Here is a 12,638-nt window from a genome sequence, read left to right on the forward strand (position 1 = left end):
CGCTGCCAGCCCTGAAATGCTTCCCTGCCAGTTACCTCCAAAATGCACCGCTCTCGTAAAGGGGACGGGGGGGGGGGGGAGGAAAGAGCTCACGGATCAGCACATATCCCATGTTTTCGCTCACTGCATAAACAGCTAGGCTGAATTCCGCAGCAACAGCAGGAACGGGAAAAGAGGAAAGGTAATAGCAGACGCTCTCGGCAGGAGAATTAAAGTAATTGTTCCTAATTATCTCTCGTCATCTTCTGCACCAGATGCAGCCAAGGTGAAATGAACAGGGTGGTTCTTCAAGGCTAAGTTAAAAGCTTCTTGTAAACTGGCTGTTCTGAGGCACTGCGACATCTTATTGTTCAGCGCTTCCTCATAAATTAATCTACCCCCCCCCCAAGCAATTAATAACCTAGAAGTTTTGCCAGGAGTTCTTGAAATTTCTGTATACTTTGATGCTGCTTTCTTCTCTAACGTTTGCAGTTTATTACCCGGAATTACTTTAACTGCAGCTACAGGGGAGAAAAAAAGGGGGGGTATGAAAAGCATGGCTCTGGATATCTTTTATTAACAATCTTTGTTAGTAAATTGTGAAGCCTTTCATTGATTATCAGAAATAGGTGGGGTGGAAGATTTTTTTTAAAAAAATCTTAGGTTATTGCTTGGTTAACCAAAAATGCCAGTTTCAGTTGTTTGAAAACAGAAACCTGCCTCTTTAAAATCAAAATCATTCCTACCAATAATTATTTTTAAAAAACCATTCTTATTGTTAAACAATAACAGCCCTTCGGTGTCATTTTAAACAGATATTTACTTTTGCAAGTCCTTTTTTACTTTCTGTCGAAGTGCTAAGTTGAGCAGATCATGCCGTGTGAGCATAGTTCTGTCATTAACAGAACTATGGTAACACGGCATGATCTGCTCAACTTAGCACTTTTCATTTAGTCAGGAGACTAAATGAAAAGGCTTAAAAGCGTTCTTAATTCACTCACTAAAATCAATTGGGTATATGAAGAGAAACACAGAAAATAAACAAAGTTGAGTTGCATGTTTGGTTGCTTGATATGTAAGTTATATTACAGTTTATGTCTCTTGCCATCTATTCCCCAAAATTCACATCTTTAAAAGCCCAAATCACAAAAATGTTAGGATTTAGAGCAAGGGTGTTAAACTCACCCGTTTCCGGAGGAAAGTCACGATATGTTACATGATGCTGCCGTGACAATGCAAGTTTGATACCCCTGATTTAGGGGATTAAGATATCCCACAATAGCAAATTCCCACTAATCTTAAAGCACATTAAAGGGACCTTACATTCTTAATAAAATATATACAATATTTCTAACTTTTGTTAGTGAGCATAAGTAATCTAGTCATTTCTAAGTGTTTTAAATTTCAACAGCCTACCAGCTACCCCAGCTACTATCAAGAGATAGAGGAAGTTTACTTGAAACTATCTGAAGACACATTCAGCCCCTTTGGAAACTGCTTAAGTGCACAAGAAATGTGCAAATAAATTATTCTCCATATTCCTGCATATTTGGTGTAATATAGGAAAAGGATAGTTAAATAAATATGCCCATGTATTTTGCATGTATACTGTACTGAATTCTGTGCTATTTGTTTGCTATCATAAACATAGAAAAACACTGTCATTACATTTCTACTTAACCACTTTTGTAGAGAACCAAACTTATGGCATCTGTCTATTTTATGCAAACATTTACATAGAAATATGTGATTTTGAAATACATTTTTTTTGCTGCAAAATTATTTTTATGGATCCAGTTCTTCTTTTCAGCCCTGGTATTTCTCCAGCTTCTCATACTGCTTCTCCCTAAAGTTGCTATCACTTGGCAGCATTCTATGTCTATTACCACTGCTGTCTCTATTCCTTGTCTATTACTATTTATATTATGATTTAATGCTGTATCACATTATCACCAAAAAAAACCTTAACTCGATTGGAAATTATTTCTGAATGATTAAAAATGATTAATAATGTTCATTTTAAATAAAAATTGGTGGATTTGCATATTTTCTTCTCAATCCATCTTCCTCTCACGATAAATGCTTTTGATAATGTAAATTGGCAATTTATGATAATGCAACTGCAAATGATAGATTTTGGGAAGGGATTCATAAATATGGTTAAAACTATTTACAAAGAACAACAGGCAAGTGATGGTAAATGGTGATATGACAAAAAAAGTGGCCATTGGAAAAGGGACCAGACAAGGGTGCCCGCTATCTCCACTATTATTCATATTGACACTAGAAGTTTTGAACAAAAAGATAAAGCAAGATAAAGATAAGGAATGAAAGTTAAAAAGGAAGAATATAAATTGCAAGCATTTGCAGATGACTTGGTATTTATTATTGAAGATCCAATAGAAACCGGTGCAAAACTACTAGAACAAATAGAAGAGTATTGAAGAGTGGTAGGATTGAAAATTAATAAAGATAAAACAAAAATTTTAGTGAAAAATATAACAGAAAAACTAAGATATTCAAATAGTAAAAAAAGTGAAATATTTGGGAATAGTTGACTTTGAGATGTGTAACTATTAAGGAAGATATTATAAACTAAGAAATCAAATTGAAATGGATATAGAGAAATGGAACTTACAGCTATCACTAATGGGAAGAATAGCGGTAATGAATATATTACCAAGAATATTATTTTTATTCCAAACAATACCGATAAAACTGAAAAAAAAGTACTTTGAAAAATTTAATAAAATAATAGGAAAATGTGTTTGGCAAGGAAAGAAAATGAGAATTAATATAAGAATGCTACAAGATTCTAGGATTAGAGGTGGATTTGGTGTACCGAACTGGAAATTATACTATCAAGCAGCAGCTCTAATGTGGATAAAAGGATATTACTAAGAAATGCAAGGTTACTATCCTTGGAAGGACATGATATGCAACCGGATTGGCACCTATTTTTGTGGTATGGAAAAAATAGAATACATGGTTATTTTCAGAGACACTATGTAAGAAATGGTCTTTAAACTAGTTTTTTGCTTGCAATCAATTGTCATAGCTCATTGTGATTAGGAAAAAAACTTATTTAGAACAATGACTTCTGTTATGCAATATGTGGTTGTTCATGAACCAAAATAAATTATACTTGCAGATCTGACAATAGAAACACAAACTTTCCTATGTGCTGGAAAAATCCTATTAACAGTTACTTAGAAACAAGCAGAGTTAAATTTAGTGAGACTTTCTTCAAAGTAAATATGAATAGGCGATTCCCAGGATCAAAGTTTCCTGTTTTTGTGAACTAATCCTCACGTCAGTTCAAAAATTCTTCTGTGGGGAGTTCAATTCACACGAAAGGAGAAGAGCGCTCTTCCTGTGTTCTTCCTTTTCCTGCAGTTGCCTTTGCTTCTTGAAAAATTTCATGGAAAGTTGAGTATGTTTCTGAAGTAACAGAAGAGATCCAGAGAGCTGCAAAACAAATTGATTGCCTCTTTCCATTTCTACAGTGCAGAGCATCTCATTACCCAGTGCTATCTGCTTGCAAAATGATCTAGCCCATTATAGATCCACCCCATTAAGTTTCAACATTTTGCTTATCTATGCAAGTTGCATACTAACATTCCAGCACAGAATGTTCTAATTCCAAAATTGGCTGTTCCAAAGCTAGAATGACCACCCAAGAACATTTTGCAGCCATAGTTATCTACTTAAAATAGTGAACCTTCAACTTGCCCACATACTTCTATTTTGCAAAATAGAATATTTGAGAAATTAGATATACTTAATTATTGTAAGAGTTATTATTTTTTTTACTAATGTGCACTGTGCACATAGTTCTCATATCTCTTTAGGTCAGAACTTAAAGAGGCTAGCATTTTTTTAAAAAAAATCAAAATATTGTAAAACAAAGATTATTTGCATGTAGTAAAATTAATAGGCATTATTACAAAATACATTCAAAACAGAAAATGAAGTGATGTTCTTGGAAAATGTACAGGCACACAGTTTTTATATATTCTAAAATATTCAAGTTTTATTTACAAGATACATTTCAAACTTTTGGCATTTTAAATATAACTTTAAGTTGCCTATTCAATGAATATTTCACAATGACATTGTAACAAAGACCATAGCAATATGCAACATTATTGTTTAAAATGTTAGCTTCATATAGAAATGTAAGAGATGTTTGACTCATATTAATTTATAAATACTTATCTGACCCCTGTCAGAACATATCCGTGTTCAACTTCATTTGTATTAATACATCTAAAACAATTATGTATAAATATGTGGAGAAATGTTTTTCAAGATTTGTAAATGATCACATTTCTTTTTGCTTCATAGAAAACCCATTCTAGTTTGTTACAAATAAAACCTGTAACTGAAATAATTACTTTGATTTTATTTTAAATTAGACTAGTAAATTAATTTCAGATTGGTAGGCTAAGTGAAATTTTCTAAAAATTTCAGCTAACCATTTTCTTCTATGGAAAAGCTCCCATCATCTTCTATTAATTCCTTGGATAAATACTTCAAGAGATAACTTCATTCACTGAAAGATAATCAAAAACGAATATGAATCTGTCCCCAAAAGCTAGCTGTAATTTTGTGAAGATAAGCAGGATAATTGCTTATGAAGCACAGGCATTAAGCTACAAGTTCAAGCATACTCATTAGTAAGCTGCATGGTTTAGGTCAGTAAGGCTTACTTTCATATAAGATACTTTCGAATTAAATATAAATCCCAAAACCACACAATTGATTGAATCGTCTTATGTTGAAATTCTGTAACATTATGGTGGGAGTAATTATGTTGAATTCTGTGGGACATCTGAGTAAACACATACAGGACTGAACTATGTTCACTAATGGGATACAAAGTTTTCGAGCAACAAATACAATAGAAAAAAAGTACATTCAATTGTCTAATTCTAAATTCTTCCACTCAAATGTGATAACTATATTGTTCTGTTTTTCCAAACTAAAATCCATTATTCCAATTTTTCCAAGTTTCATGGAAAAGTCACTAAAGGCCTGAGATGCCAACATTTGACACTATGCTATTTAAAGTTTATTTGGGGCTCAGGACTCCACTTCCATACCAAAAAAGATACCATACAATCAAAGCTGGAATCTTTGATTTCTCTTGGAACAATGCCCAGAATTCAAACCTACGTTTAACTTTTCTGACTCACCGAACTATCAGGAACATTAGAATTAATTCTTATCTAGTGTTCAAGAGCAGCAAAAATAAGTCCTAACAATTTATTCATTAATTGGAAGCGACTGAAATGAATTTACTTTCAATTTATTTTCAGAGTCATGTTAGCTTCTTCTTTGTATCTTTTTCTTACACTTACTGCCTTAACTCCATTGTGCTATCTGCACTAGAATATGAACCCTTGATAATTATGCTGCCTCAATAGTGACAATTTTAATTCTTGCTAAATATCCCCAAATCCTGGGGTATTATAATCTTATTAGCAAGGATTTGTACTTGAATTCTACATTTCTCCCAATTGTCCTTTTTGTTTATAATACAGGGGGAAAAATCTTAAGTATTATTAAAGGAAACTGCAGACAATTCAGCTAGCAATCTTTTCTTTGTCAGGGCAGAGAAAGCAAAAAGCCACTATCAGATAGATAGGTATCAAACAAGTCTTAGTAGATTTGCTAAACCTAAAAACTGCCAAGGAAGAGTCAGAATGGTTGCAGAGTATGAATCTTAAGAGGAAATCCTTCCAATTTAGTCAAGATGTCCCAGTGGGTCGTGCCCGATGTTAAAGCAATATTCCTGAAAACTTTTGTCCATGGTTCATAACAAATATACACTTCCTCCATGCCTTCAAATAAAAAGGCATGTATGCTTGCAATGAGCAAATTCAATAAGTATAATGAAGCTTAATGTGAAATATGTGTTAATAAGACTGCAAAGTACAGTGATCAGAAAAGATAAGAAAAACATCAGGATGTTTTGTAGTCGTCGTTTAATTAGAGATGGGCAGTGGTTTAAGAGTCATTTCCTTCATAAGGAGGACTTCAAGAGGCAACCAGATGGTGCAATGACACTGGAATCAATTTTTATTATTTGTTGTGTTTTTTAAAAATAAAATTTATAATAAGAAGATGCCTAAATTTCATGGTGTTATTTCAGGCCTGATATCTCCTATTTCTATTTCTGTGGGAGAGGAGGAATAAAAAAATTCACGCTACTTAAAACGTTGGCCATTTTGCATCTAAAACATATCAGTTAATGAAAAGCTCCATGCAGCTTCACTGCCACCCATCTATGGGAGGAAACCCACTATAGTTTCTACTGCTCATGCACCTTTTATCAATAGTGACAGTAGATTAAACTGGAGAGAAACAACAACAAAATAAAATATGAAATCTAATTACATTTCATTACTTTTGATTAGAACATTGGAAATTAATAGTCACCTCCTACAAATTAATTCTTGCACTCAGTAAAATTCATAATTTCCCATTTTTTAAAAAAATACCTGTTATAGTAGACATAATTTATCAAACTGTTTGCTAACAGCACAATTTGTAGGCCAATAAATCAACACATTTTGAATTAATCTAATCTTGTTTTACTCACATGGTACTACTTCCTGCTGAAATCCATGAGACTCAGCTACGTAGCACTTGCAGTGCAACGAATCTCTAACAAGTATTTATTTTTGACTTGGCAACTTATCCTATAATTTCCCACCATTGCTGACAATCTCTAATTTAGGATCTTCTTAAATCATAAAACAACATATTTAGGTGCCAAGCAACTGGATTAAATGAAACAAATGTAGCTTAAATCCAAATACTTAAGACTTAATTTCACTGAGCATCGGAGTGTAACATCTTCCATTCCACATGCAGAGTTTATTCCAATGGGGCAAAGCATGCATTGAAACCCAGCACTTTAAAGAGAGGAATAAAACACAGCTAGTCTGACTTCTAAAAAATTTATATCCAACTGGACGGATGCCTTGATTAAGGTCTTATCCATGCTTGATATGAGGTTTTTTTGCTGCAAACTGCAACTATATTTCTACTTTCTAAATCACGCTAAAATACTCAGTAGTGAATTTTTCAGTCCGAACATTTTCCAGCATTTGGCCACTCCTCTTTTTAGCTACAAGCTATAGTTTCAAGTTGCTGTTCTGCCTCAGCAGCCATGGCAGCTGCCTGTAACTGTTCAGTTTCACTTTGGAGGGCACTGGCTGTGGTTACTTGCTTCCTTTCACTATGCATATTGTTCTCATGTCTCTTTAAATCAGATGCTTTGGCAAATGCTTTAGTACAAGAGCTGCAGACAAAAGGTTTCTCCCCTCTATGTCTTCTTTCATGATCTTTCAGGTGGGACTTATGCTTAAAAGCTTTGTCACACATGTGACATGCAAATGGTCTTTCATTACTGTGAACCCTCTCGTGCTTTTTTAGGTCTGGTGCACGAATAAAAGACTTTCCACATACTTCACAACTATATGGCTTGTAGCCTGTATGGATTTTTAGATGCTCTTTCAAGTGGGCTTGAGTAGTGAAGCCTTTAGTGCACATTTCACAAACAAAGGGCCTATCTGCAGTATGGAGTTTTTCATGTTTTCTCAATCGTGCTTCATCAGAAAATGTTTTGCCACATGCTGGACATGCGATTTGTTCCCTGTGACCATAAAGCAAATACTCAAATTTCATGTCTCCAGCTGCTGTTGTCCATGCTGGTGTCTGTTCATCTTTAACTTCACTTATGCCATCATTAAATGCTAGAGCCTGAGGAGTTTGTGATCCCAATTCTTTCGTTTCAGCAGACTCTATAGACTCTACTTCTTGACCATAGCAGTTCACTTTTCGAACCTCTTCACTCCCCAGCTCCTTCAGAATTGCTTCCTGAACTCTCAAAGTAGCAGTTGGCGATTTACCATCCTCTTGACTAGGAGGAGTTCCTTCCATTGTCATATCCGATGGGCTATCATCGTGATCGCCAATTTCTTCAACCTCATCATCTTGGTTATCATTAGACTCCCCAATCGGTCTATTAATTTTAAGACAATACTTATTCTTTGACTGTGAATTGTCTTCTGGACTTGATACGTCCCGTTTTTGAGAACAAAGTTTATCCAAAAATCTAATACCAAGAATCTGACCAGATGACATCATTAAATTGACGTCTTCTTTCTTAACTGAAATCTTGGCTGTGTACATATAATTGAGCACTTCCTCAAATATATCAGATCGAAGGAAATCTATTTCAATTACAGATGAGCTGTCAACTTCCAGTTTTTTGAAAAGTTTTTTAAAATAGGTACTACAAGCAGCTAGAACACACCTGTGTGCCCTGAATTTTACATCTTCTACAACAATAGCTATGTCACAAAATTCTCCTTCCAATCGTTGCTCATTTAATGTTTTCAGAAACACAGTTTTGTGATCGTCGTCATTATATTTAATGGTTTCAGACATACTGATGAAAAACTCCTAGAAAAAACAAATGTATTTAAGTTACTTTAATAAAAATAAGATATTGTAAAAAAAAGTTTCACATTTGAATGTATATTAAGCTGATGAATATTTTAAAGTAAATGAACAACCTTCAAATGCAAAATTGATTACTTATTATTGTATACATTTCATGAGAAAAAGTGTTATATTTTTCACTAATGAACTACAGCTCTTATAAATAATATAAATATAATAGCCTTTGACTGGAGTTCTCTTTTACCTGCCGAAATATATTATTCCTTCTTTTATCTGAGCTAAAGCAAAAAAAACCAAAACAAAAAGAACATGTATTTGAAAAAGAACTAATACAGAGAGACAAGCTGTATTTCAACCAGGAGATAAAGCAGAAAACATTAAATAAAGGGGAAAGCATATAAACAAGACTAAGATTCTTCCTTTTCTCTCAAAGTTATTTATAGTAACTAGAGAATAAAATAGTTTACTGAGACAAAAAAAGGAAATTGAAACAAAGAAATATACCATGAACAAGGAAAGATCTTTCCTTAGTATCTGAGCAATGTTTTGGAAGCAGAATGTTATCCTGGACTCCCTGCACCTGAAAAAGAAAACAATACGAAATCTATGAAAAAAAATTCACTCTCATAACAATCCTGTGAGTTATGTTAGATCACTAGGTCAAGGTCACATAACAAACTTATGACTGGCAAGACTGGGCAATTTTCCAAACTTAAGGTATCCCAAATGGTGGAAATGCTCATACCAAATTCTTTGTACCATTGACACTGTACAAAAGCATTTTAACTGTAAAGAGTAAGTTTTACTCTTCAGAACGATACCTGAGGCCTAGAAGTTTTGGGTTTTTACAACAACAAAATAATGGGCAATTACATACATTGACCTACCCAGGAAAAGAACAAAGGTGTAGCAAGAGAGGGAACTTGAAGGACTTGCAACTTTTGTTGCTGGTTATGGTCCTCATGATTGTTTTCTGAATGGAACCTCTCCAGATTTCTTGTGGCTTCTCTAAATTTAATACCATCTTTTAGTGATTCCTAGTGGTTCATTTAGTAGATGTGACAAACTGGCACAAAATACAACAGAAATTATCTTATGTCGAGTCAATATTCTTTCTCTTAATGTACAACACTTTTATCCTAATTTAATTGATAGCCACCTAACAAAATTGATATTTTGCAGTTAGAAAAAAAAAATTAATTATAGCACTTTTACTAAAGCTGTGGTCTTAGATTCTATTTATGTTTCACAATTTCAAAGCAAGTTATTCATTTCTCTGTGTTATTTCTACTCATGTCATTAACACAGGGTCATCCTGGACAGGAATTTTCCTTAATAAATACTTTGCATGTCTTTTCATTATATTTTCCTCAAAAATGCAAAATAAACAGCTCCCTTACTGCTCTAGGTGATGTTATCCACAGCAAAAGTAGCATTTTAGTCTGTTGTGGAGAACTGATAGCAATTGGGAATACCTTTTGAATTAAAATAAATAACTGCATTTGCTTACTACCAGTTAGGCACAGGTGCTTGCAATCATGTACACATTTGTCTAAAGCAAGAAACTGATCAACTGTCTGATGTCACAAATGGACTGAAAATTACTCAGTTTTTCAACATTTTTTTTTACCAAAGACTTTTCTTCTCTGAATTTAACTGCCTCCAAAGCTTTTTTTCCTTTACAAGTTTAGGATTGGCCTATTCATATTAGTACAATAGTTAACCAATAGCCAGGTCTATAAAAATCATAAAGTAGGATCCTGGTTATTGACAGAAAGTTGTTTGTTGGCACCTTTCATATTCACATTTTTGCTCTTTTCCACATACTGCAGAATTTCTACCATCTAAAACTATTGATCCTAGCTTATCTGATTATCCAATTACCATTATTCTAAATTAGGATTTGTAAATCAAGAACCACCCCTGGTTCACATATGCAAATTTCTTATTCAGACATCCAGTACAAAACATTGTTTGCATTGACAAGAAGTGACTAGAATTCATGTGGAGACATGCAATTTACCCTATAAATAAATCTGGACTATAATAGTGGATTAGTTCAATTAGTTTAATGCTGTATTTTTTTTTTTGGGGGGGGATCAGTTCTCTGATTTCACTTTTGCTTGGATCAGTAAAAAAAAGCTCCAGAATATGCAAAATAACTGATGAACATAGAAGGACATACAATGTTGTTTTTTCTTTACTGGACTGTTGAGTCAGATAATTTTTCATGCCTTTAAGTGCATACAAAAAGGATTCTATGCTCACAGAGATTCATCATGAGAGATAAAATCTTGATTGGGCCTCTAATCTCTCAAGCATTCATGAATACTGTACAATATAGAGAGCTCTTTCTCATGCATTCAGAATGCCTAGACAAAATGTTACCACTGAGTATCCTGGAAACATGCATAAAATTTTCTCAAGTGATCTTTCAATTTTAGGGGATATATGAACTCCACCATCCTTTACTAACTTTTTGATAAATCTCTAAGGGGATTTCCTCAATTATTTTCTAAGATATCTTTCCTGATAGCAAACTCACCAAGATAACAGATAATCCAGAGATATATATTTTTTAAATGTGAAGCTAAAGGAACTAAACCAAGAATAAAACAATTCTATGCATATTTATTTAAATCAAAAGCAACCCGGTAGGTTCAGTGAAGCTTACTGTAAGGTAAAATTGGAATACCGATTCAAAAGCGAATCCCAAAACATTACCTTCTCAGCACACATTAAATATTCAACTTTATGTTCGACTCCTGAAATTTGCTAATGAGCTTTCGGAAGTACGTATCGAACCTACCGATCTAAATAACAGTGCTATGTTTTTAAGAAGCTTTTTCTTGTAACGAATGGTACAGGCACCAATAAAAAGAACAAAATCCTTTAACATTTAAATGTTCTGAAGCATTAAAAGTATGCTTATTGGGGAGATCAAAATGACTACCAGGAAAACGACGCCGATTTCCAAGCTACTCCCCCCTCCCCCCATAGCTAAACGTAGAAAAAGAGCATGCGATTCTAACGTGCACGTTTTGTAGGCAAAAAAGAAGAAAAAAATAGTATTGGCGGCTCCGTGCGAGTAACCATGTAAGAAACGTGCACGGTGCATACTCGGTGCATGCGTGCTAGTGCCCGTGCAGGCCTCACGACTGTGCCCCGCTGAGACGGGGCTGCAGCTAAGCGAAGTGCACAGATCCCCTCACGCGCGACTCCCCCATCCTTTCCCTTCCCTTCACCAAGGAGGCGGAGCCCAGGCCAAAGACCCGCGCGCGCGGGAGCGAAGCAAACAGCCTTCCGTTCCAACCCCTTCCCTCGCCCCCCACCCTCAGCCGCTAAATCTCGCGGCAGAGCTCGCGCCCTCGCTCGCGCTCCCCAGCATTAACGAATGGGCGGGGCTGCCGGACTCTAGTATAAGCTATTCATTTACCCCGGAGCGAGTTTTCGCCTGCTGCCGCGCTGCACGGGACTGCGCCATCTCCGGCATCTTCTTGCCTCCGGTAAAAGAGACGGGGGCGGTTCCAGTAACGCGAAGCAGCCTTTGCAGGCCGGCAGACTCAACGGCGCGCGCAGGAAGAGCCAGCGAAGGGACGGCGCGCGGCGGAACCTCTCCAGTGCACCTCCCCGCCTCCCTCCGGTTCTGCTGCTGCTGCTGCTCCTGCAGCAGTCGAGCCTCGAGTGCGCGCGCAGATGCTCGTCGAAACTTACCTGCCCGTGCTGCGCTTCGCGCGGAGATTCTGGGGAGGGGAGAGGGGAGAGGTTGGGGTTACGGTGGCGGGAGTGCTTGATCCAAGCAAAGATTTTGGGATTTTGGGGGGGGAAATGTAGGGGGGAATGGCGCGCGTCTCCAGCCGTTACCGCCGCTTCCTGCACGAGCATTGGATGGCCCGCGCGCGCACGCGCGAGGCGCGCCGGAGGCGGGAACGTGCATGCGCGATGCGAGTAGGGCGCGCCCCCCGCGGGGAAAGGGCGGGCATTGCGGGGATCTTTTAAACAGGCGAAGCAGTTCGGCGGCGGGTGTTTTTGAAGGGGGAGGAGGAAAGGCGCGCCTGCATTGCTCTGCCGCTCTTCCCGGGCTCGCGCGCCCTCGCCGCTTCTGGCTCTTGCCGTTGTGGTCGGGGCCGCGCGAGATGGAAGCGGCCGACAGGGCTATGGATTCTGGATTAGCCGCTTTG

The 12,638-nt window shown here is 36.6% G+C and overlaps 1 protein-coding gene across 2 annotated transcripts; it reads right to left on the minus strand.

Annotated features, from left to right (window-relative positions):
• Positions 1-6,122: 6,122 nt before the first annotated feature.
• Positions 6,123-12,295, minus strand: ZBTB14 (zinc finger and BTB domain containing 14). 2 transcript variants are annotated; one of them, XM_014053829.2, is made up of 3 exons: positions 12,172-12,295; positions 8,962-9,037; positions 6,123-8,457 (listed from the first exon to the last, which is right to left on the minus strand). In XM_014053829.2, the coding sequence occupies exons 2-3, from the start codon at positions 8,962-8,964 to the stop codon at positions 7,114-7,116; spliced, it is 1,347 nt and encodes a 448-aa protein (XP_013909304.1). In that variant the 5' UTR covers positions 8,965-9,037; positions 12,172-12,295; the 3' UTR covers positions 6,123-7,113. The 2 variants fall into 2 exon arrangements, with proteins under 2 accessions (XP_013909304.1, XP_013909303.1); XM_014053828.2 differs by lacking the exon at positions 12,172-12,295 and adding an exon at positions 11,894-12,084.
• Positions 12,296-12,638: the final 343 nt, after the last annotated feature.

The sequence above is a fragment of the Thamnophis sirtalis genome, unplaced genomic scaffold (assembly GCF_051295495.1).
Source record: "Thamnophis sirtalis isolate CommonGarterSnake01/CBP01778 unplaced genomic scaffold, rThaSir2_p1.2 scaffold_2, whole genome shotgun sequence".
Taxonomy (NCBI): Eukaryota; Metazoa; Chordata; class Lepidosauria; order Squamata; family Natricidae; genus Thamnophis; species Thamnophis sirtalis.